General features: G+C 31.9%; 4 protein-coding genes and 1 long non-coding RNA gene across 5 annotated transcripts; all 5 read left to right on the plus strand.

Moving 5' to 3' along the window:
* The first annotated feature begins 855 nt into the window (after positions 1–855).
* On the plus strand, positions 856–1,923 carry LOC107365659 (uncharacterized). The gene is made up of 4 exons (XM_015933205.3): positions 856–998; positions 1,060–1,163; positions 1,225–1,346; positions 1,426–1,923. Exons 1-4 carry the CDS (start codon positions 968–970, stop codon positions 1,862–1,864), a joined length of 696 nt encoding a protein of 231 aa, XP_015788691.1. The 5' UTR covers positions 856–967; the 3' UTR covers positions 1,865–1,923.
* A 7,692-nt stretch (positions 1,924–9,615) lies between these two features.
* LOC107365652 (uncharacterized) lies at positions 9,616–10,906 on the plus strand. The gene is made up of 4 exons (XM_015933197.3): positions 9,616–9,947; positions 10,009–10,112; positions 10,174–10,298; positions 10,377–10,906. Exons 1-4 carry the CDS (start codon positions 9,917–9,919, stop codon positions 10,819–10,821), a joined length of 705 nt encoding a protein of 234 aa, XP_015788683.1. The 5' UTR covers positions 9,616–9,916; the 3' UTR covers positions 10,822–10,906.
* A 5,109-nt stretch (positions 10,907–16,015) lies between these two features.
* LOC107365447 (uncharacterized) lies at positions 16,016–17,231 on the plus strand. Its single transcript, XM_015932939.3, has 4 exons — positions 16,016–16,307; positions 16,372–16,469; positions 16,541–16,671; positions 16,752–17,231. Exons 1-4 carry the CDS (start codon positions 16,277–16,279, stop codon positions 17,152–17,154), a joined length of 663 nt encoding a protein of 220 aa, XP_015788425.2. The 5' UTR covers positions 16,016–16,276; the 3' UTR covers positions 17,155–17,231.
* An 865-nt stretch (positions 17,232–18,096) lies between these two features.
* On the plus strand, positions 18,097–19,172 carry LOC112538468 (uncharacterized). The gene is made up of 4 exons (XM_025161546.2): positions 18,097–18,238; positions 18,299–18,396; positions 18,458–18,579; positions 18,657–19,172. The coding sequence occupies exons 1-4, from the start codon at positions 18,208–18,210 to the stop codon at positions 19,096–19,098; spliced, it is 693 nt and encodes a 230-aa protein (XP_025017314.2). The 5' UTR covers positions 18,097–18,207; the 3' UTR covers positions 19,099–19,172.
* A 621-nt stretch (positions 19,173–19,793) lies between these two features.
* LOC107365438 (uncharacterized) lies at positions 19,794–20,364 on the plus strand. Its single transcript, XR_016197838.1, has 3 exons — positions 19,794–19,999; positions 20,061–20,155; positions 20,217–20,364. It is a non-coding gene; the product is annotated as an uncharacterized LOC107365438 (long non-coding RNA).
* Positions 20,365–23,350: the final 2,986 nt, after the last annotated feature.

Here is a 23,350-nt window from a genome sequence, read left to right on the forward strand (position 1 = left end):
GTAGTAAGTATGATATACAGTCTGAAAGAGGAGGAGCCATCTTCTTCACCTTTGTCTTCTTCATCTTCATCATAATTAGCAAAAATTAAGTGGTAAAGTCAAAACTTTTTGTCAAAAGCTTTTGTTTTTAAGATTGTAAAGCTTTTGACAAAAAGTTTTATGACTTTACCTTTTAGTTGAGACCAAAAATAAGTTGGCCTCTTTTGCCTTCTCTTCTTTCCCCTCTCAATCCCCCTAAAAAAGCCGTCTATGGTATACAGTCTGAAAGAGACTCCTCCTCTTTCAGACTGTATATCATACTTACTACTTACCTCCCTTGTTCATTGTGTCACAAATCTTTATTTATCACTCGAAATAGAGGATTCAACTGTAAATCGAAGTAAACTGTTTTATAAGCACCAATCTATTGATACATTCACGAATAAACACCTTCTGCTTTACATTTAACTAATGATTTCGATTCAATTTTAATTTATGTCGATGCCTTTGATTAATTACCGATTGTTGATCATCATTTTAGGAATCTCTTCTCGTTATGTGAAATTATAAATTTATTTGTTAATCATTCAGTAATCACTTAATCCAATAATTTCTTATGACTTTACTCTTAAAATGAAAACTTTTCGTTTCTATCAAACTACATATTCCGATTTGAAGACAAGACTCACATTTGAAAAATATTAGCTGATGAAATGAAACCCATTATACTGTTGAAATGATAAGATCACATTGTATCCGTTTGAATTATTTGTTAGTATTTAAGTCAAGGTTGAAAAGCCATTTCACAGAATGGAGCATATTCATATCTATTTGAAAAGAGCGCTTTGGCTCAGGTTGACATTTGTTTCGCCCAATAATCTTGCAAGTCAAAACTTTTTTGAATTTTTGTCAGTTCTACTTAACCTTTCAGTTAAAACTAGAAACTTCTCCGCGTGTTCCGTATTTCTCAGTACCGATACTTGTTGAGATGGCAAAACAGAATAAAAATTCTGATAAAAGTAAGTTTCAAAATATTTATGATTGTAAGATAATTCCCTCTTTACCTTTCATTTGCCTCAGTTACTTTCAAAGTGAAGCATTTGGATGAATACCATGAGATAGTTATTGATCCAAATGATGACAGATATGAATCCAAACACCAACGTCAACAAATATTTGAACAGGTAAATAAAGTTCTTCATTCCATTTTTGAACAATAACTCATCATTATCTATACATTTATAGCTGGAGTCAATTACTGGAGTACCCAGTAGATATACAGTTGATGTTTTAATACATGTACTTAGAAACAGGAACCTTTCCGTTGATACTGTTCGGTATCCGTGGTCTTTTTCCAACCAAAAAGCGTAATACAACATTTCACTAATTCATATAATTTATCATAAGATGCATATTAATTTATTGGTTCTCAACTTTTCTTCATAGCTACGTTCCTGATTCGCTTGCGAGATACTCTGCGCTTCCTGATTTCTACGATCTGAATATTTTTGATGGTGAGCGCTTTTATCTCATTTATGACATTTCCTATTCGCATGATGTATCGAAACATTTAAGTATGCATTATACGCTAGTAGATGAAGGTGCCGTCCCTGATGAAGGTTGCAGTTTACGTGCCTGTCAATATCAATGCTCTGAAAGTTACTTCAAAAGGTTGAAAGATCTCATTTGTAATAATGAAATGAATGCAAAAATTACTCAGCTTGTCCAAACACAAATGGAATCGGATTGGGAATTGGACACGATTTTCAGAGAGTTCAATGTTAAACAACATTTTAGTATAAAATGTGATGTGGTTGATAGGTGGTCCATTGCAATGAATGGTCATGCACGGCGACATGATCTTTATCTAAGAACTCGAGGTTAAACCCTTAGTGAATGAGCTTTGTTTCAGTTTTACTCAATAAACTTTGCTTTCTTAATTTATTATAAATGTATGTTTATATGCATTATCCAAATATTTACTCGGATTCGCGACTCGGTATTTCCTCGTTTAAACTCAGAGGGAAGATGAATAATAATATATCATATATGATATAATCAGAGGTAACAAATAATAGAGTTGATTTTTGGCAACTTTGGTAATTCTTCATAATATTCATGATATTTTATATCATGATTGCATGCTATAATTACTATCATACCCCGGACGTGAAGGAATTAAGATTTGTTCTAATTTTAGGAGACTCCAAAATTGAATCACATGAAGTCAAACGATATCATCCATAGACATTTGGTTCATTAGGAGTTCATAAAAAAAGATTTGAGTAAAGACGAACAAAAGTTCCTCCTTGACCCAATTTGGGAATTAAATCTAATCAAATTGTTTGGATTGGTATAGCTGCATTAAACTGGGGAGAAGAGGATCTACTTCAAGCACGGAATGGACTGGAATCCCTCGGAGTCTCAACGGATTATTTTCGACTTGTTTAAAAATCATTAAATTAACAAAAAATAAGACGGTCACAGTTGCGTGATATCAATGCTGAGGTTTTCTTTATCTTTTAAAATGATCTAAATGTTTAGAAAAATAATCATTTAACCCTGAAACTTTCTTCTACATATAATATATTTATTATATTCTTGTGTTTTGACTGAAAATTAGCAGCACAATTGAAACATATCTATTATGACAAGTTATTGCGTTTAATAAACTTTGGTCTTACAATCATTCTCGTTTGTTTAGAACCAACTTTCATATGAACACAACCAACATTCGAAAGAGTAAAACCGGCTGACTGTAAAGACACAGAGCTTTCAAAACAACAAAACCAGCTTTCAAATGACCAAAACCTACTTTCATAAGACAAAAACTCTCGAGTTAAAGAGTTACTTTATTCAGAGTATGCAAAGAGGACTATCACTGATTTTTCCAATGAACTTCCATTGAAGATGGTAAACCACAATTAATAAGTCAAAATTTATCAAAATGTTAACTTATATTCCAAGATGCTTCAGAAAAGAAGCAATTAACAACTAACGAAACAGTCTATACTCTGAATAAAGATGCGGCTTTAACTCGAGAGTTTTTGTCTTATGAAAGTAGGTTTTGTAACAAACAATAACTCATCATTATCTGTACATTTATAGATGGCATCAATAACAGGAGTACCAAGTAGATATACAAATCGTAGTATGGTTAGAAACCTCGACCCTTCCGACGTTAACGATATTTCTCGGCACTTGCATTTCTTTGTCAACCGAAAAGCGTAATGTTACATTTAACTAAGTTAAATCTTTCATCATAATGACGTATATTGATCTATTGTTTCTCAACTTTTTTTCATAGTGTGTTCCCTGATCTGCGTAAGAGACACCATCCGGAGGATAATCGTAGTTTAAATATTCTTATGGTGAATGTTTTCATCTCCAATATTATGTTTCTTATGATTTCATTTGTTTGAAACGTATAAGTATGCGTTATTGCCTAGTAGATGAAAAGAGGCTTTTCTGAAGAAGGCAGCGATTCACGTTTCTGTCAATATAGATGCACTGAGATTTACTTTAAAAGGTTGAAAGATCTCGTTAATAATGATGAATTGAATGCAAAATTACCCAGATTGTCGAGCCACTAAGAAAATTTAATTTGGATGCGGAAGTTGAGAAGCTCTTCCGTGAGTTCAATATTAAAAAATATTTATATCCAGTTTGTGGAGGTTATCGGGATATACGAGATGCTTATTATAGACGCCAATTTAAAGTTTATCTAAGAACCCGAGGTTAAATAAATTTAAGGAATGAAATGAATATTTGTCCTCAGTAAACTTTTCTTTCAATTTCCATAACGAATCTCGATGAAATTTTCATTCTTCTTTCAATTCTCCTTTTTTCATTATACATGTTTGGTAAAGCAAAGGTATATCAAATAATAAAGTACATGATGATGAGCGATATCTAATGAACATAACTTGATTCTTCGAGAACACATAAAGTGAACATTTTTGATAGTGATTGAGAAATACCAATCATCTATGGATTCAAAAGAAAATTTTTGCATAACATGAGAAGACATAATTGAACTACAATGCGGAAAATAGCCAACTGTACAAAGAGATTAGTTCAAACTTGAAACTCAATTTTGTCAAAGATTTCCTAAAGATCAGCGAAACTCTTACATGAAACATTAAACAAATGAAATCAATTTTACAACCAACATAGAATTAACACCCCATCTGCTCGTTACTGTCCACATATTCAGTCTAGAACTGTTTTCAACAAAAGAAAATACGTCTTCTTAGATGAATTTCAATCAAAAATTATTGATTGCATTGTCTCATCAATTAGTTCTCCTGTAGAAAGATTTCTCATGGAATTCAATGTGCAACAATATTCAAGATTGACTTGTACAGAAACCCCTGAATATCGGTCAGAGCCATCCAGACCAAGAGTTAGGCTTTACCTAAGAACTCGTGGTTAACAATTTCCATCAATCTAACATTGTATTTGTTTATCTATACAATACAATATATAAAGTCAAACTATGAAATTTTTGCGGGAAGATTGTGGTCAAACTGAACGGGTTCTAAAGAAAATTTTCACATAGGATGAAAGCCATGATTAAACTACAATCGCAAAAAATAGTTCGAACTTTCTCGGAATTCAGGTTACTGAGAAATTAGCGTCCAAACAGGCTGGGGGAAAAAATGCAGAATCCGTATCTTTTACTATTGACTTTGGGGGAAAAACTTTTTGGTTATTCAGGTTGATGGTTTATTGTTGCATTAGAAGGATAAGTAAAACTATCTTTCGAGTAAAGAGTTAAGTGAAAAATATAGTACCTTAACTGTACAGAAAGATTTCATTCTGTTCAGCTGTATAACCAGATTTTATTTTATTTTTTAGTTTTTCTCATTGACGATGGTTTTTCATAAAGAATTTGAGTCTTTAAATATGGATTAAATTTATTGTATTTCAGTGAAAAAATTACGATCAGTCATGATCGGGGTTCCACTTGTTTGAATAAATTTTCATTTCATTTTTCAGTCAACTGTTCTTGATAATAACGCTTGATTCATACTTCTTTAACTAAGCAGACATATTTAAACTTTCTGATAATGATTAAAAAAATTTTTACAAACTTATGGTATGACAGAATCTGTATCTTAAGAAAACTCTTTTACAGGAATGGTTAGATTCAATAGTTGAATAGTCGCCTCGAAATCGGTAGAACTAGCGGTGATTTGATTAGAATAAATCGTAAGAAGATCTAAAATTACATTTAAAAAGTATCAAAATACTTTTACTTGTTGTCTATCTTGGACCAACTCAAGTTCTGTATATTCAAATATTCTACCTGAAGTTTGGCGATCGATGATATTTTCTAAGACCAACGCAACTGAAGCATTAATGACTCAAAATTAAAGATTAATCATCAGGTATTTGTATTGAAGACCAACCTACATACATTGCAACCTACATAAAAGAAGGAAGAATAAAGATTTCCATCAGACCAATTTTCGATTAAAGTCTGGTTATTATAAAAAGACCCTATGAAGTTAACTGGTCCCATCGAAATATTACATGACACTTTTTGTACCCAATAGCGTAATCTTACATTTCACTTGTAGAAATCATTTAGCAAAAAGTGTATGTAAACTTTTTTCATAGCATCACTCCTGATTGCTTATGCGATATCCAATGAAGGGAGACGATATCCGCAGTCCCCATGGCGTCCCTCATCATCAATATTGGTTTGCTTATGAAGATGGTATTTCCAATCATATCAATATGCGTTATAAGTTAGTAGATGAAAGAGACATTCCTGAAGGAGTCTCTAGTCGACATTTCTGTCAAAATCAATGCACAGAAACTTCTTACGAGGGAAGTACCTGAGGTCATTCGAATGCAAGTAAATATTTTTATCATAAACCAATGCGGTTTTATGACTGTTTGCCTGTCTCGAAATCCTTCGGGTAGAAAATGAAAGATTACAGCGTATTGTAACGAGAAAAACAGAATCAAAATTCAATCTTTACAGTTAAAGTCAAAGAGTATAACAAGAGAGAACACTTAATGTTAACCATTTTTATCAGTAAATTGTTGAAAAAGTCACCACAAGATGGCGGTGAAAGAAAAAATCATTTGTTTTTCAATGTAAAAGTCAGCGGACCGAGCGGACGACGCCATGCAGCGGTGATGTGCCTCAACTAAAATTTTACATTAAAGTATACCTTAATTTTTGTACCAGAGGCATCGTGTGGTGACTTTTTTAACTATTTTGCGATAAATATGCTCCCATTGAAGTGAACACTCTTCTTACTCTTTGGTTAAAGTAAAGAATGGTAATGAGCATACAAAACAAAATGAGTGAAACGAAAAGGCTCATAGCAATAGCATGATCCATGCAATTTTAAAGATTCGAAAGTCATTATCAAACGAATCCAATAGTTTAACCTGGAATAACCTAATAGTTTTCCTGTATCAAGATTTCTCATTGAATTCAAAGTGCAACAATATTTTAGCATGCATTTCACAGAAACTCTTAGATACTGGCCATTTAGACCAAGAGTTTATCTAAGAACTTGTGGTTGACAATTCGAATCAATGTAACACTATGTTACTATGAAACATTCTATCCATACTTTAAAATTTCGAAATAAGTTGATTTTCGATCATTTTCTAGCCACGAAAATCCAGTAACACACGGTTTTGTATTCCATATCGTTATTCAGAGTCTCATATGTAAACAGCTCAGGTATGAGGACAATATCTCGTTCAATTCCTCCAAGCTATTGTTTCTCAGTTGGCTCAACCAAAAGGAGAGTTGATTCAAATTCTTTATTTTAACTTTATATTGATCTTTATCAATAATAATCCTTCAATGAGACTGAGGTACCTTGTTTAGCAAAGCAATAGATCTCTAAGAGTCTAGAAAGTCTTTTAGTGAAATAGACATAACAATTGATTTATGGCAACTGACAACTGTCATTGATTCCATCATGTTTATAATCATCGTGGCTAAATAATGAGGTGAATGAATTTTCTTATGATTATTCATCCGATTGTGTTTATTATGAAAGAGAAGACCCGATTGAGGGAACCTGTCTTAGAAGATTATTTCGAAATTTATTGTTAGTTGATATTGTTAATCAAATCTCTTTTTTAATTTTTCATTGAATATTAATTTTCTTATTTGTTTTTTCCACTCAGATTGCTGAAATATCTCATGCATTTCTAATAAAAGTAGAACGCGAAGTTATTGTTGCATTTGTCAGAAACCAAAGATTTTTGAGAGGAGTAATCAATTTCTCCGATGAACAAATTAAAGGATATTGTGGTGTACTCGAATCGATAGCCGGCAATCATATTATGGCGTACGATATGCGAAATGGTCCCAGTATAAAACAGTTGTACTTTGGGACGTATACTCCCGAAGTCGATTTATCTTACTTCCCAAACCTTGAAAGACATATTACTAGTAATGAAGGTGATTATATAAATATTTTGGTTATATAGAAATGTTTTCTCATGAAAATCTATTGCCCAGTCCCATACAGTTACTACTATGGTCCAGTATTGGAAAAGCTTAAAATTGTTGAGCTGAGTTGTTCATCACGTTATGCTGCAGAAATTAGTTATGGTTTCCAATTTATGGATTCATGTCCAAATTTACAAAGTGCACATATTTCGATAAATGGTCAATGGATTACTGATAAAACATTAAAACACGGATCTTTACAAGATGTAGTCATAGATTTTGTGAGTATTAATTTTAATGACATAGCCAATTTTATTCGATCTATTCCAGATTAAAATCAACACGATTAGGTTACGTTATCATGGAAGGGTCATCTGTTCAAAATTACTCCATATAAACTAATTGATTTTTTATTTACAGTGTAATAATGATGACTTCGAGTGGAATGATTTAAGCAGATTGCTTATGAAATATCAGAATCTCAAACATCTTGCATTGTGGAAACAACTGCACATAACAGATGAACATATCAAGAAATTGGTTCACATTTTACCCAATTTAGTCTTACTTGATGCTCGTGAATGTTTTTCTTTTTATGTTCAAAGAATTTGTGGAAGATATGAAAGATCAATCAAGTTTTACTTCGATGTTATAGCGGATGACATAGGATTAGATTGGCCTCAGTTATCCACTAAAGCAGAAAAGATTAGTCGAGGTTTTAATTTCATGAAACATTGTTTCCGTAAAGATTTTGATGACCTTTCATTTTTCTTGGCTCCAATTGATAATCGAAAACTACATACTTATCGTTGTATTTGTTATTTTGTATCTCACCTGTTCTTTCTTAAAGCAATTAAAGAGCCTTAGATAACTTTCTTGAGGTTTCAGAATATTGTGAAATTGATAATTTTTCTTTGACATTTCGACTAATCTTTCTTGATATGTTAGATTTTTGCAAGATCTAGCTATAGAGTTCGTAAGTATCAATTCGATTTTAAATTACATTGCTTTTTGGAAATAAATTCGGGATGTCAAATTCATTATTATCTAAGAACTCGAGGTTAAACTCGCTTATTAATATGAATATTATGATGAAATGAATGCATAAATCACGCAGATTGTCCAGCCACTAAGGGAATCGGAGTTGGATTCGGAAGCGGACTCGATTTTCAGAGTTCAATCTTAGACAATTTTTTTCCAGTTTGTGATGTGCGTCATAGTTGGAGACTTGCAGAGACTGGTCATGTACGACAAGAGGATCTTTATCTAAGAACTCGAGGTTAAACCTGTAGAGAATGACCTTGTTTCAATTTTACTCAATACACTTGGCTTATTTAATTTAAATGCATTTTTAATATACACACATGTATATATTAGGGGTATCAAAAAGTTCTGTCGTTTTTTTCTCTTATTATTTAGCTTCAATTTTGAATTAGTTTTGATTGTTCAATTGACTCAATAATTTTAGATATACAAGAACATTAATATAAGTGAATTCATGACATTTTTTGAGGCGATCGGAGTTAATTAACTATAATTAATTAGCTAATCAAGATGGGCTAGTTGAAGATGCAATTTTAAGGTCCCAGAATTTATTGATTTTTTTTATGAAAAATTGAAATTAAAATCAAAAATCAACATCAATCGAAAGTTCGAGGTCCACATAATCACTCGACAAAATTTGCAACTTCCAATCATCATCATTATTAAATTATCTAATTATAAGTAAAAATTCGTTTAACATTGAATTTCCATAGCAAGTTTTTTTTGGACTTTTTTTGAAATTTTAGTGAAATCCCATTGAAAAATCCCATAGAAAATGGTCAAAAAAATGAGTTTTTTGAGCTACCAATTTAAATAATTTAATAATGATAATGATTAGATGTTTCAAATTTTGCTGAGTGATTATGTGGACCTCGAGCTTTCGATTGATTTTGATTTTTGATTTTAATTTCAATTTTTTCATAAAAAAAATCAATAAATTCTGGGACCTTAAAATTGCTTCTTTATCTAGTAGTGTATTGGGCAGCTAATTTATTATAGTTAATTAACTCCGATCGAGTAGAATTTGGCCTAAATGCACTTATATTAATGTTCTTGTATACCTAAAATTATTGAGTCAATTGCATAAGTATATCTTATTCAAAAGCGAAGCAAAAGTCACTGGTAAAAAAAACGACAGAACTTTTTGATACCCCTAATACAATCGAAATATTTACTCGGATTTGCGACTCGTCATTCACTCGTTTAAACTTAATAGTTAGATTCAAATTTCGAGTCTATAATTGAAAAATAGCAATATTAAAGAGTTTGGTATTTTTATATTTGTTTGAAAAGAGCGCTTTGGCTCAGGTCGACACTTGTTTTCGCCTAATAATCTTCTCTTTGAACTTTGAGTTTTTTCCAGTTTTACTCAAGCTTTTAGTTCTAACTAGACGCTTCACCACTTGTTCAGTGTTTCCTAGCTCAGACACATATTGATATCGATACTAAAATTCTAAAATGGCAGAACAGAATCACCATTATGATAAATGTAAGTTTCATTTTATTTATAATTTCAAGATAATTCACTCTTTACCTTTCATTTTATTTAGTTGCTTTCAAAGTGAAGCATTTGAATGAATATCATGATATAGTCATTGATCCAAATGATGACAGATATGAATCCAAACACCATCATCAACAATTATTTGAACAGGTAAGCAAAGTCCTGTATTTCATCTTTGAATAATAACTTATCAATATTTTTATATTTGTAGTTGGAATCAATAACTGGAGTACCCAGTAGATATACAACTAAGGTGTATATACTTATAAACGACAATCCTTCCCCCGTTGATAATACTGATCGGTATCTGTGCGGGATTTTTAACAACCAAAAAGCGTAATACAACATTTCACTAATTGATATCAATTATCATGCGATGAATATTAATTAATTGTTTCTCAACTTTTTTCATAGCTTCGTTCCTGATTCACAAATGGAATACTATCCACGTCATGATATCTTCAGTGTAAATATTCGTGATGGTGCGCGTTTTTATCTCCAATATGGTGCTTCTTACGCGCATCGTATTTCCAAGCGTTTAAGTATGTGTTATTACTTGGTAGAAGAAATCGACGTCCCTGAAGAAGACTGCTATATAGGTGTATGTCAATCTAAATGCACTGAAAGTTACTTTAAAAGGTTGAAAGATCTCGTTAATAATGATGAATTTAATGCTAAAATTACTCAGCTTGTCCAGCCACTATTTGAATCGAGAAATGCAGCGGAAGTTTACAAGATTTTCAGAGAGTTCAATGTTAAACAATATTTATATCCAGTTTGTGATTTTGATCATAGGTGGAGACTTGCAGAGACTGGTCATGTACGGCAAGATAATCAATATCTAAGAACTCGAGGCTAAACCCGTATTTTAGCCCTGTTTAAATTTTACTCAATAAACTGAGTTGAGAGTCTAAATTTGACCATTTCTCAAAATTATTCATTAAAGCTGCATAAATTAGAATGTTTACTCTGATTCGCAACTCGGTATTCACTCGTTGAGGAACCAAAGCATACTTGGTTGGATTAGATTGCTTTTAATATTTTAACAAAATAGAACAATAGATAAAATAAGAAAATAAACATTTTGTTCAGATCTTTTTCAGGAATATTAGGTGTTAAAAAGTGTTGTTTGCTATAGATTTGCTTGAGATTGTATCCAATTCAAGAGAAATCTATATCTATATCAATACAATATACACAAGCGAGCAGAGAAACTGTCACTTCATTTTTTGATCATAAACTCGTAATTATAAGGAATTGAACTTTGATATTTAATTAATTAGTTGAACGAATAATGAAAAAATAATTATATTAAAAATTTAATATGAAATATGATCACCATTGGCCAGTAAACAAGAATTAATTCTCCTTGGCATTAAATCCACTAATGAAGTTAGATATTCCTATGGACGATTTTGCACAATTCGACCGAGACGCCGCCTATCGGCAGCATGTAAAGTAGGAGATTGTCCAGATTCAGGCTTTCTATTGATTGACTGACCAGTTTTTAATCGCTTTTAACTCGTAAAATGGTTCTTGGACTAACATGCGTCAATTCAGCACAATTTTTGAATTATTTGAAATATTTTTCACCACAAAACAAACTTCACTTCTTTTCCTCTCATTTTCACTCGAAGGGTACATTTTTAACACATTTTTTTATGAAAATTAATCATATTAGCCCGCCTCAAGTACATTAATATAATCCTTAATGATCCAATATCAAGATAAAAAAATTAGATCAAAAATATCAAATCATTGAGAAAAGATATTACAATTCAAAGTAAAAATTGTGAAGTGACAGTTTCTCTGCTCGCTTGTGTATACAATATATAAAGTCAAACTATGAAATTTTTGCGGGAAGATTGTGGCCAAACTAAACGGGTTCTAAAGAAAATTTTCACATAGGATGAAAGCCATGATTAAACTACAATCGCAAAAAATTGATTGAATGAAGTAAAGTAAAGATTAAAGATTGAATTATTGCATTGCTTGCGTTACAAATTTAATCTATGATATCACGACGATAAGATTCTTTACTAGGTCATTTGAACCTTGTACCACTAAACTCCAGTATCTTTGAGAATATCATGTTTACGAAAAAAAGCTGTTTTCTTAAGTTTGCTTTACAAATAAACACAATTGCTGTCCTTCTGAAACACCATCGCAATGGATATCGATCGCGAAATGTAATCACTGATCATTCATTAATGAATTCATAAATTGTAAATATTTGAATGTTGTTGTTTACTGTTTCCGAGTTCAGATCATTTTAATATTGATATTTGTTATAATGGGAGAACAGAATAACAATGCTTATGAAAGTAAATTTTATTTTCAATTTGAATTTTCCCTCTCACATCTGTAACACCATTATTTGCTTGAATCAGCTAAGTTGAACTTGAATAATTTACATCTTCACATATTGTAATAAAGACAAACCAGGAAATTGTGACCAAACTGAACAGATTCTGAGCTAAATTTTCAAATATAGAATATTGTAGAATGAAAGCTGTAATTAAACTACAATCACGAAAAATAGCCAGAGTTTAATCAGAATTCAGGTTAAAGAGAAATACCCGTTTAAACAGGGTTAGGAAAATTTAGAATCTGTAATTTAATCTTTTGACTTACGAGAGAAAAACTTTTTCGCATTCAAGTTGATGGTTTATTGTTGGATTAAAAGTACATGTAAAACCAGTAATAGAATCAATTTTACAACAAAAGCACGACACTCAACTCAAAGGAGAAATTTTCACCTTTGCTTAAAGAAATGTTTCTTTTCGTCTCAAAGTGAACCAAAGTGACAATAGCTAAAGATTTCAAATTTTGGATTTGTTAGTCGATCGATGACTTTTTCATTGAGTCCAAACTCTTTAATTATCACTCGGAGTAGCAGATTCAACTGATAATCGAAGTACGCATCATTATCTATACATTTACAGCTGGAATCAATAACAGTAGTACCAAGTAAATAGACGATGTGATTTTATTATACACAGAAACAGGAACAACGACGCTAATAATACTTTTTGGATTCCGATGCAATTTCACAGCCAAAAAGCGTAATACAACATTTCACTATTATTTATCATGGTATCTATATGAATTAATTGCTTCTCAATTCCTTTTCTTAGCTTCGTTCCTTATTCGATTATTAAATACTATGCACATCAAGATATCTCCAGGGCACACTTTCGTGATGGTGAGCGCTTATCCAATATTATGCTTCTTATAACCTTTTTATTTGTAAACGTATAAGTTTTCGGTATATGCTAGTGAGAAGAAGAAAGAGATATTCCTGAAGAAGGCTGCAATCAACATCTCTGTCGAGATTAATGCAATGAGAGTTACTTCAAAGTGTTGAAAGATCTCGTTAGTAATGTTGAATTGAATGCTGAAGCATGCTGAAACAGTTCAACAAGTCACTAAAAGCATTGTATTTTGATGCGGAAGCGGAGAAGATCTTCAGTGACTTCAATATTAAACAATATTTAATATTTAATTGTTGCTAAAACTAAAGGGTGACACACGCAAACGTGTAAGAGCTTCAAACATTGAATGAGCACCATTGGGCAGTGATAATGTCTTCTTTTGTCGCTATTAGATAAGGAAAATTGTAATTTAAGTTCAACTTATTATTGACAAAATAGCAATTTTACAGAATGTAATATTTTCATATTTGTTTAAAAAGAGCGGTTTGTTGCAGGTCTACACTCGTTTTCGCCCAATAATCTGCTTCTCTTTCAGGTTCCAACTTTTTTCAATTTTTTTCAGTTTTACTTATTTATTAGTTATTTAGTGTGGTTGAGTTGTTCGCTTCGGTTCACGAACTACAGAAATGTATCATATTAAGAGATGGGTTCCCGTATATTGGGTTACAAAAGTCAGGGTTATGAGATGGAAGGCTATTTAGAGGGGATTCTTGATATCATAATGTGTTGACTTCCTTTTGATGTCACTAAAGGGTTTGTAATGGGGTGTTCGGATTCAATTTGTTTCAGTGATTTAGTTTTGTTCATGGTTGATGCTCTGGAGATGTTCAAACATTTGTTTTATCAAGTTGGTTACTTGGTTGGTTTCCAGATTGGTTATTAACCATTTAAATTGTCCTGGTGTTCCAAAGACACATGAGAGCCCGCATTTCCAATCTATGAAGATCGGACAGGCCTGTATTATGTGTTGTGGAATGGCTTAACCAGTTCCACAGGAACAGATTATTTTCGGGTTATATTGAAAATCGTAAGTTCCTACTAGGAACTTTGTTTTCCAATCTATTTTGTTGTGTTTGATAAAATGTTTTGTTGGCCATATGTATGATAATCTGGGATTTAGTCTCTTATGATGTCTTTTTGTCATAAACTTGTGAATTATCTCTTTGGTCTTACTTAACCTTTAAGTTGAAACATGCGTTCAGTGTTCAGTATTTTTGTAGTTCAGACACATATCGATATCGATACTTGTTAAAATGGGAGAACAGAATCACCATTCTGATTAAAAGTTTCATTTTATTTATGATTTCAAGGTAATTTATTCTGCGTCTTTCATTTTATTCAGTTACTTTCAAAGTAAAGCATTTGAATGAATATCATGAAATAATTATTGATCGGATTGATGACAGATATGAATACAAACACCAACAATTATTTGAACAGTTAAGCAAACGGGATCTGCGAATGAATAGGGAAAATCTCCTCTTTGAATGGAACTTTTTTGAATAGAATTTTTTGTGCTGATTCCGAGTATTGGTATTGTTTTTTGATAGAAAAACGCGTTCGGGAGGAAAGTTTATATTATAATTCGAAGGTTGCATTTTTATCACATTAAAGAAGGTCGCTAAACTAGCCAATTCTTGTCGTAATCTAATCGTTATGTGCATGAGCAGGGACTTGCAGAGACTGGTCATGCATAACCAAAGGGATCGTTATTTAAGAACTCGAGGTTAACCTTCAAGGTATCTGCCCGTGGTTATGAGCCTTTTTCAATTTTACTCAATAAACTCATCTTTCTTGATTCAAATGTTGTGAGTAATGAGCTTAAAAACTTGCCAATTCCTCAAAGATATTCATTAGAGCTGGGAATATCCGAATATTCACTCGTTGAGGAACCGAGTAATTCTTGGTTGGATGCGGTTCTTTTAATCTTTCAACAAAATAGGACAAAAAGATGAAATATGAAAATAAACATTTTGTTCAGATCTTTTTTCTAGAATATTAGGTTACTAAAAGTGTTCCTACAAGTTCCAACCAAAATGACATGGCACTGGAATAAAGATTGTATTTTTTTAGAAAGGATTTTTTACAAGCTCAGCAGCACCTGGTCTCAAGGTAAATCGTAGATCAACTCGCTGATGTGATAAAAAACTTGAGTAAACCAAAAATGCATATTTTGTGTTTTATGCTACAAACAAAAGCTCAACAGTGCGGTCCCTTTTAGAGGTGTCTTTATAAGTATTAAAACCAAACAACCATTGAGCTTGTTGAAAATGAAAAAAACATTAAATTGGTCAATAAACCCACAATAATAAGGTTTGAAATTGGATATTGACTGTCCATGCTTGAGTACCCATTTTGATGAACATTTGAAGCAAAAGTTTAATAGCAATAATAACTGATAAGTAATAAGTCTAATAAGTTATAGGCTTAATCTTTTGTATTGATTCATGACAACTGCCATTATACCTCCATCATAATCATCATGATGAAAGTCAATAAACCAGGCCAATTCAGAAATCACTGGATCCAAAAATTTACCTATGACTATGACTTTACTTTTAATAGTCAAATGGCAATGAATCTACTTAGGAAATAAATCTTTTTGTTTCAATTAATATTAAACTTCATATTCCAATTTAAAGAAAAGGCTCACATTTCAGCAATGTTGCTTACAAGGGATGCATGGTTGGTCCTACGACAAGTTTGAATTTTTTTGGGCTTAAAATATTCTAATGGATCAGATATGACCCTTTGTAAAGTCTTTCGTTTCGGAAATTCTCCGTTTCAAAGTTTTGGCGCACCTTCTTTGTTTGAATTGTTAACACAATTATCTGCTAAGATCAAATAAGTTCAACTAAAACTCTTCTAAAAGTGCGGTTAGGGAAGAGCAATTTTACAAAAGCTTTTCAGTTTTGTTTGAAAAGAGCGCTTTTAACTGATTTGTCACTGGTCACTCGTAGAAACTTGTTTTCGTCCAATAATCTGTTCCTTTCTTGAGACCAAAACTTTTTTGAATTTTGTCGGTTTCACGTTTTCTTGGAGTCATTTCAATCCCTTGCATTTCATTTTGTGCCACAATGCAACTAATTATCGTCTAAAATGGATGGAATTGATAAGAATAGTGATAAAAGTAAGTTTCATCTTGTATTAATTTTTAACTAAACTAATCAGTTCTTTACATTTGACAACTTTAGCAATATTCAAAGTGAAATTTCTTGGTGAATATCATGATGTTGTCATCGATTGGTCAGATGAAAGTCATGAATATAAACAAGTACAATTATTTAAACAGGTAATTACAATTAATAAATCATTTTTTCAGTTTTTTTCTATTTCAAATTTTGTCTTGTTTTTTATTAATAGCTGGAATCAATAGCTGGAATCACTAACAAATATGTATGGCAGGTTAATTTTTTCACAGATCAGGATATATTCATTACAGCAAATCCAGACTCTGAATTTTTTGGTGCAATTACCGAATATGTCTTACCAAAGTAATTTCTTGTTTTTAATGCTTACAGTTGTATTTCAATTAATCCTTTGCATCTCTTTTATACAAATTGGTTATATTCAGGGACTTTACGAAAGACAGGATCTACAACCAATACATTCATGATGACGAGATCTTGGTTTTGAGCTATTTCCCAGTTTACGAATCCCATGTAGTCAATAATTATCTTTATGGGTATTATGAATTAACGAAAGAAAACATGATTCGTGAAGGAGTTTGTTCCATGAATGGTCGCTACTGTCCACATATTGAGTCTAGAACTGTTTTCAACAAAGTGAAATACGTCTTCTCGGATGAATTTCAAGCAAAAATTATTGATCGTATTGGCTCATCAAATATTTTTCCTGTAGAAAGATTTCTCATGGAATTCAATGTACAACAATATTTCAGATTGGGTTGTACAGAATATCTTAGACGCTGGCTAGGGCCAGTTAGAGTTAGGCTTTATCTAAGAACTCGTGGTTAACAATTCCCATCAATACTACATTTGCTTTGTTTATTTGAATAAATTTTAATTTCATTTTTCATTTCATTATTCTTGAAAATAACGCTTGGTTCCTATCATAACTCTTTTAAATTTAGACAAACTAAGCATACATATTGAATTTTGCTGATTTGCTACCTAAGATTCCTGTCTAACAAAATTTTTTACAAACTTATGGTATGACAGAACCTGTATCTTATAAAACTTTTTTTCAGTAATGGTTAGATTCAATAGTTGAATAGTCGCCTCGAAATCGGTAGAACTAGCGGTGATTTGATTAGAATAAATCGTAAGAAGATCTAAAATTACATTTAAAGTCGTAAAATGTTTTTAATTGTTGTCCATCTTGGATCAAATTAAGCTCTGAATATTCAAATATTCTATCAATTATTCTACCAGAAGTTCGGCGATCGAAGATATTTGCTAAGACCAACGCAACTAAAGCAGCAAAGAATCAAAATTAAAGATTACTCATCAGATATTTGTATTGAAGCAAGATACATAAGAGAAGGAAGAATAAAGATTTCCATCATATTAATTTTCGATTAAAGCCTGATTTCAATTATATTATATACATTATATATTGTATAATGGTGGAGTCATATCCTTATGGCAAACACTTACACGCGTAACACGCGGAGAAGTGTTTAGTTTTAACTGAAAGTTTAAGTAAAATGAATCTACTCCGGAAATAAAACACATTCACAGACAACATTTCAACAATGTTACTAATGAGAATGTGTTCAAAAATTAACTTTAACTCATTTTGATTGTCACAAAAGTTCATGTGATCTTTATGAATTTTTAGCACAATTATCTGTTGATATTGAAAATAAGGTTCAACTTTTTCAAAATAATTTACAGTTTTGTTTGAAAAGAGCGCTTTGGCTCAGGTCGACACTTGTTTTCATCCAATAATATGTTTCGCCTTTAAGACCAAACTTTTTGTAATTTTTGTTATTTTTACTTAAGCTTTCGGTTTGACCTAGAAACTTCTCCGTGTTATCCGTGTTTCCTAGTATCATACTTGTTGAAATGGCAGAACAAAATAACAATTCTGATAAACGTAAGTTTCAATTTATTTATTATTCCAAGATAATTAATTATTTACTGTCATTTAACTTAGTTACTTTCAAAGTGAAGCATTTGGATGAATATCATGAGATAGTTATTGATCCAAATGATGAAAGATATGAAGACAAACACCAACAATTATTTGAACAGGTAAGTAAAGTTCTGCATTTCATCTTTGAACATTAACTCAACAATATTTTTATATTTGTAGTTGGAATCAATAACAGGAGTTCCAAGTAGATATACAACTGAATTCATTTTACTTAGAAACATGAACCCTTCCGACGTTAACAATACTGAACGGTATCTGTGGTCTTTTTACAACCAAAAAGCGTAATAAAACATTTCACTAATTGCCATCATTTATCATAGATGTATATTTATTAATCGCCTCTCAACTTTTTCCATAGCTTCGCTCCTGATATACGGAGATTCTCTACATATCGAGATATCTTCAGTCTAAATATTCGTGATGGTGAGCGCTTTCATCTCCAATATTTTATTTCTTATGGGCAATGGACTTCTAAACGTATAAGTATGCGTTATGAGCTAGTGGAAGAAAGAGACGTTCCTGAAGTAGGCTGCATTCAAAGTTATTGTCATTCTAGATGCACTGAACCTTACTTTAAAAGGTTGAAAGATCTTGTTAATAATGATGCAATGAATGCAAAAATTACTCAGCTTGTCCAGCCACTATTTGAATCGGGAAATTCAGCGGAAGTTTACAAGATTTTCAGAGATTTCAATATTAAACAATATTTATATCCATCTTGTGATGAGGGTTATAGGCGCCAACTTGCAGTGAATGGTCATGCACACCAAATTGATCTTTATTCAAGAACTCGAGGTTAAACCCGTCTGGTATCTACCTGTGGTGAATGAACCTTGTTTCAATTTTACTCAATAAACTGAGTTGAGAGTTTAAACTTTACCATGGCTCAAAAATATTCATTAAAGTTGGATAAATCCGAATTTTTAGTGTGATTCGCAACTCGGTATTCACTGCGTTCTTATAACCCTATAAGTTGATCAGGTTACAAATTTTTCACCCAAATCTTTACTTTTTACTCAAAAACATAGTTTCACATAAAATCTTGGTTCAACAATGAGCCATCAACCTGAATAACAAAATAGTTTTTTCCCTCACTCAATGTTATTGAATACGGATTCTAAATTCTTTACCCATCCTCTATTTCTATGAATTTATCAGAGATTTAAATTCTGAGGATAGATTTCCTATTATTCGTGGATGTAGTAGAATCAGAGCTTTCACGCTGTGTAATTTTTTTTCTTAGAACCAGCTTAGTTTGGCCACAATCTTGACACAAAAATTTCATATATTGACTTTATATATCGTGTAGATGTAGATGTGGAGATAACCAAACGGCACTGAATCTATTACCACCTATTCTTAATCTATTATACAATCTGTAATATCCCTCACATTTGAACGATATGTAGTTGAGGAAGAACAGAAACCCATGAAATAAGTTTTAATTGTAAGCACAATTACTTGTTGTTGTTAGGTTGAAAAATCATCCCACAGAACGTAGTATATTCATATTTGTTTGAAAAGAGCGCTTTGGCTGAGGTCGACACTTATTTTCGCCCAATCTTCCAAGTCCAAACTTTTTTGAATTTTTTCAGTTTTACTTAAGCTTTCAGTTAGAACTAAACGCTTCTCCGCGTGTTGGGTGTTTGCCAGTATAAATACTTGTTAAAATGGAAGAACAGAAAGACAGTTCTGATAAAAGTAAGTTTCATTTTATTTATGATTTCAAGATAATTCACTCTTTACCTTTCATTTGCCTCAGTTACTTTCAAAGTGAAGCATTTGGATAAATACCATGATATAGTTATTGATGCCAGATATGAATCCAAAGACCAACACCAACAAATATTTGAACAGGTAAGTAAAGTTCTGTATTTAATCTTTGAACATTAACTAAACAATATTTTTATATTTGTAGTTGGAATCAATAACAGGAGTGCCTAGTAGATATACAACGGATTTTTCCATACTTAGAAACATGAACCCTTCCGATGTTAATAATGCTAATCGACGTGTGATGTCTTTTTACAACCAAAAAGCGTAATACAACATTTCACTAATTGCTATCATTTATCATAATATCTGAATTAATTGATTGCTTATCAACTTTTCTTCATAGCTACGTTCCTGATTCACTTTCAAGGTACTCTGCACGAAACAATATCTTCAGTCTAAATATTCGTGATGGTGAGCGGTTTCATCTCCAATATTATGTTCATTATGAGCATTGGATTACCAAACGTATAAGTATGCGTTATGAGCTAGTGGAAGAAAGAGACGTACCTGAAGTAGGCTGCATTCAAACTTACTGTCACTCTAGATGCACTGCGAGTTTCTTTAAAAGGTTGAAAGATCTCGTTAATAATGATGCAATGAATGCAAAAATTACTCAACTTGTCCAACCACTATTGGAATCAGATATGGAAGCGTTCAAGATTTTCATGGAGTTTAATGTTAGGCAAAATTTTTATCCACCTTGTGTTTGGAGGACACGGACGCTTGCAGAGACTGGTTATACATACCAATTTGATTATTATCTAAGAACTCGAGGTTAAACTCGCATGCCCATTGGTAAATGAGCCTTGTTTCAATTTCACTCAATGAACTAAGTTTAGAATTAAAATTCGACAATTTCTGATAGACATTCATTAGAGTTGGACAAATCAGGACATTCAATCGGATTCGCCGCCTAGTATTTACTTGTTTAGGGAATCGAATAATACTTGGCTGGATTCGGTTCCTTTTATTATTTCAACAAAATAGAAAAAAAGACAAAATAATCAAAAAATGAACATAAGTTTAGATCTTTTCTCTGTAAAATTAGGTACGCTATAACAATACGCTCGGGTAAACGGTCATTTTAAAACAATGGATTGAGAAAACAATGAAATTTGATTTTGCGTTTGTGCTACAAACAATAGCTTTAATAACCGTTAGTACATCTCATGTACCATCTCTTTTAGATGCGTCTTAATAAGTATTAAAACCAAACAACCAATGAGCCCTTTAAAAATGAAGCACATTAAACTGACCAATAAACCCTTAATAACTAGGTTTAAATTTGATATAAAAAGCGAAAATATTTACTTATTGTAATACTGACGGTCCATGCTTGAGAACCCATTTTGATGGACATTTGAAGCACAAGTTTAGTAGCAGTTGACAGCTGTCGTTTATTTAAAACTTTAAGAGTTGAAACTCGAGATAAACGGAACTGAACACAGTAAAAATAATAGCATTGTATCGCTCTTTATTGTTTTCAGGTACAACTATATGAACCATTCTAGCCGTACTTGTCATTTCCGGAATAAGTAAATTTTCGATCATTTTCTAGTCATGAAAATTGTTAAGTAACCCCAATTTTTTGTATTCCATATCATTCTTCATGGTCTTCTGTAATAGCAATTAGTATAAACAGTTCGGGTATGAGGACAATATCTCGTTCAATTCCTCCAAGATACTGAGTGTTAGTGATAGATGATGTTTCTCAGTTGGCTCAACCAAAAGGAGAAGTTGATTAAAATCCTTTATTTCAAGTTTATTGATCTTTATAATAATCCTTCAATGAGACTAAGGTACCTTGTTCATCAAAGCAATAGATTACTGGATTGGTATTGAAATAAAAGCATTAATCTGGTAGTCTAGAAAGTCCTTTTAGTGAAATAGACTCAATGCTCTGGTTAGTTTGTTGAGAAGTGGTGAAGAGATTCAATGAATGTAAAATTCTCATTAGAACTTTTATTCCAGTTGCATGATCGAAAATACTATCGAACACCTGATTTGTAGTGAATAAAAAAGATCTTTCCTGATTTTCGAAGACTCCACAATCGAATCAAAAGTTACATGATATCCATAGACATTTGGTTCATTTATAGCTCATTAAAAAATTATTAGAGTAGAGCCAAACAGTAGTCTCTCCTTGACCCACATTGGAAATAAATCTAATCCGATTGTCGGGTTGGTATTTCTGCACCAAGCTGGCGAGGAAAGGATCTTCTTCAAGCACGGAATGAACTGAAATCCCTCAGAGTCACAAATAGATCATTTTCTCGCTTGAATATAAAAAAAACTGATGCAAAATAAGATATGTTTGAACAGATTAGTAATAAATATGATAATCAATTGCTATTGTTATTGCTTTTTAATAAACTTTCATTTTCATTAACAAATCAGACCAATTTGTAAGATCAAATATTTGTATATTCAAACAAAAAAAACATTACATTATGTCGCCCTTGATTAAAATTAATTGTTAATCATCACATTGGACATCTCTTCTTGTAACATTAAATTATAAACTTATTTGTTGAGTAATCTACTAGTAGAAATAACTTGATACAATGATTTAGTATGACTTTACTCTTAATAACCATACGTCAATGAATCTACTTCAGAAATAAATCTTTTTGTTTCTATCAAACTGCATATCCCAATCAGCAGACAACATTTCAACAATGTTACACGGATGAACAAAAATGGGATTAAAGTTCTTTCAGTTATGTTTGAAAATAGCGCTTTGGCTCAGGTCGACACTTGTTTTAGCCCAATAATCTGCTTCTCTTTCAAGTCCAAACTTTTTTCAATTTTCTCGGCTTCACTATGGCTTTCAGTTAAAACTAAAGCTTCTAAACTAGAGTTTCTCCTCGTGTTCCATATGATTAGGTTCCTAATGGATGCTGCTTCCAACCAAAAAGGCAAAATTTCGTATACATAATGATGTGGCACTGGAAAAAAGATTGTACTCAATTCAAATCTTGGTTCGGTTCGTTTCCTTTTAATATTTCAACAAAATAGAACAAAAGATTAAATAAGAAAAATTTGGGATTCCCATAAATTATCGATGATATTGACTGAAAAAACGATATTGGTGTACAGTGAAATACCAGATAATGACAGTAAATTTGTCAATGGCCCCTAATCAAGGACGGGCTAAGAAAATCTGTATTTTTTCACTACGCTGCCCAGCGAATATACGGATAAGCTATTTCAAGTTGCTGTCATTAATTGATAGTAAAGGAATAGGTTTAGTATTAACAGAATGTACAGGGCATG

This window comes from Tetranychus urticae, chromosome 1 (assembly GCF_039701765.1).
Source record: "Tetranychus urticae isolate SD_2017Ah chromosome 1, NJAU_TeUrti_SD_1.0, whole genome shotgun sequence".
In the NCBI taxonomy this organism is placed as follows: domain Eukaryota; kingdom Metazoa; phylum Arthropoda; class Arachnida; order Trombidiformes; family Tetranychidae; genus Tetranychus; species Tetranychus urticae.

What these genes read in the sequence shown, in the direction of transcription:
- LOC107365659 (XM_015933205.3), top strand. Translation starts at nt 968, where the DNA reads ATGGCAAAACAGAATAAAAATTCTGATAAAA. An exon ending in GAATAAAAATTCTGATAAAA is followed by an intron (nt 999 to 1,059) that starts GTAAGTTTCAAA and finishes CATTTGCCTCAG; the next exon opens with TTACTTTCAAAGTGAAGCAT. An exon ending in TCTTTTTCCAACCAAAAAGC is followed by an intron (nt 1,347 to 1,425) that starts GTAATACAACAT and finishes TTTTCTTCATAG; the next exon opens with CTACGTTCCTGATTCGCTTG.
- LOC107365652 (XM_015933197.3), top strand. Translation starts at nt 9,917, where the DNA reads ATGGCAGAACAGAATCACCATTATGATAAAT. An exon ending in ATCAACAATTATTTGAACAG is followed by an intron (nt 10,113 to 10,173) that starts GTAAGCAAAGTC and finishes TTATATTTGTAG; the next exon opens with TTGGAATCAATAACTGGAGT. An exon ending in ATTTTTAACAACCAAAAAGC is followed by an intron (nt 10,299 to 10,376) that starts GTAATACAACAT and finishes CTTTTTTCATAG; the next exon opens with CTTCGTTCCTGATTCACAAA.
- LOC107365447 (XM_015932939.3), top strand. Translation starts at nt 16,277, where the DNA reads ATGGATGGAATTGATAAGAATAGTGATAAAA. An exon ending in AAGTACAATTATTTAAACAG is followed by an intron (nt 16,470 to 16,540) that starts GTAATTACAATT and finishes TTTTATTAATAG; the next exon opens with CTGGAATCAATAGCTGGAAT. An exon ending in ACCGAATATGTCTTACCAAA is followed by an intron (nt 16,672 to 16,751) that starts GTAATTTCTTGT and finishes GGTTATATTCAG; the next exon opens with GGACTTTACGAAAGACAGGA.
- LOC112538468 (XM_025161546.2), top strand. Translation starts at nt 18,208, where the DNA reads ATGGCAGAACAAAATAACAATTCTGATAAAC. An exon ending in ACCAACAATTATTTGAACAG is followed by an intron (nt 18,397 to 18,457) that starts GTAAGTAAAGTT and finishes TTATATTTGTAG; the next exon opens with TTGGAATCAATAACAGGAGT. An exon ending in TCTTTTTACAACCAAAAAGC is followed by an intron (nt 18,580 to 18,656) that starts GTAATAAAACAT and finishes CTTTTTCCATAG; the next exon opens with CTTCGCTCCTGATATACGGA.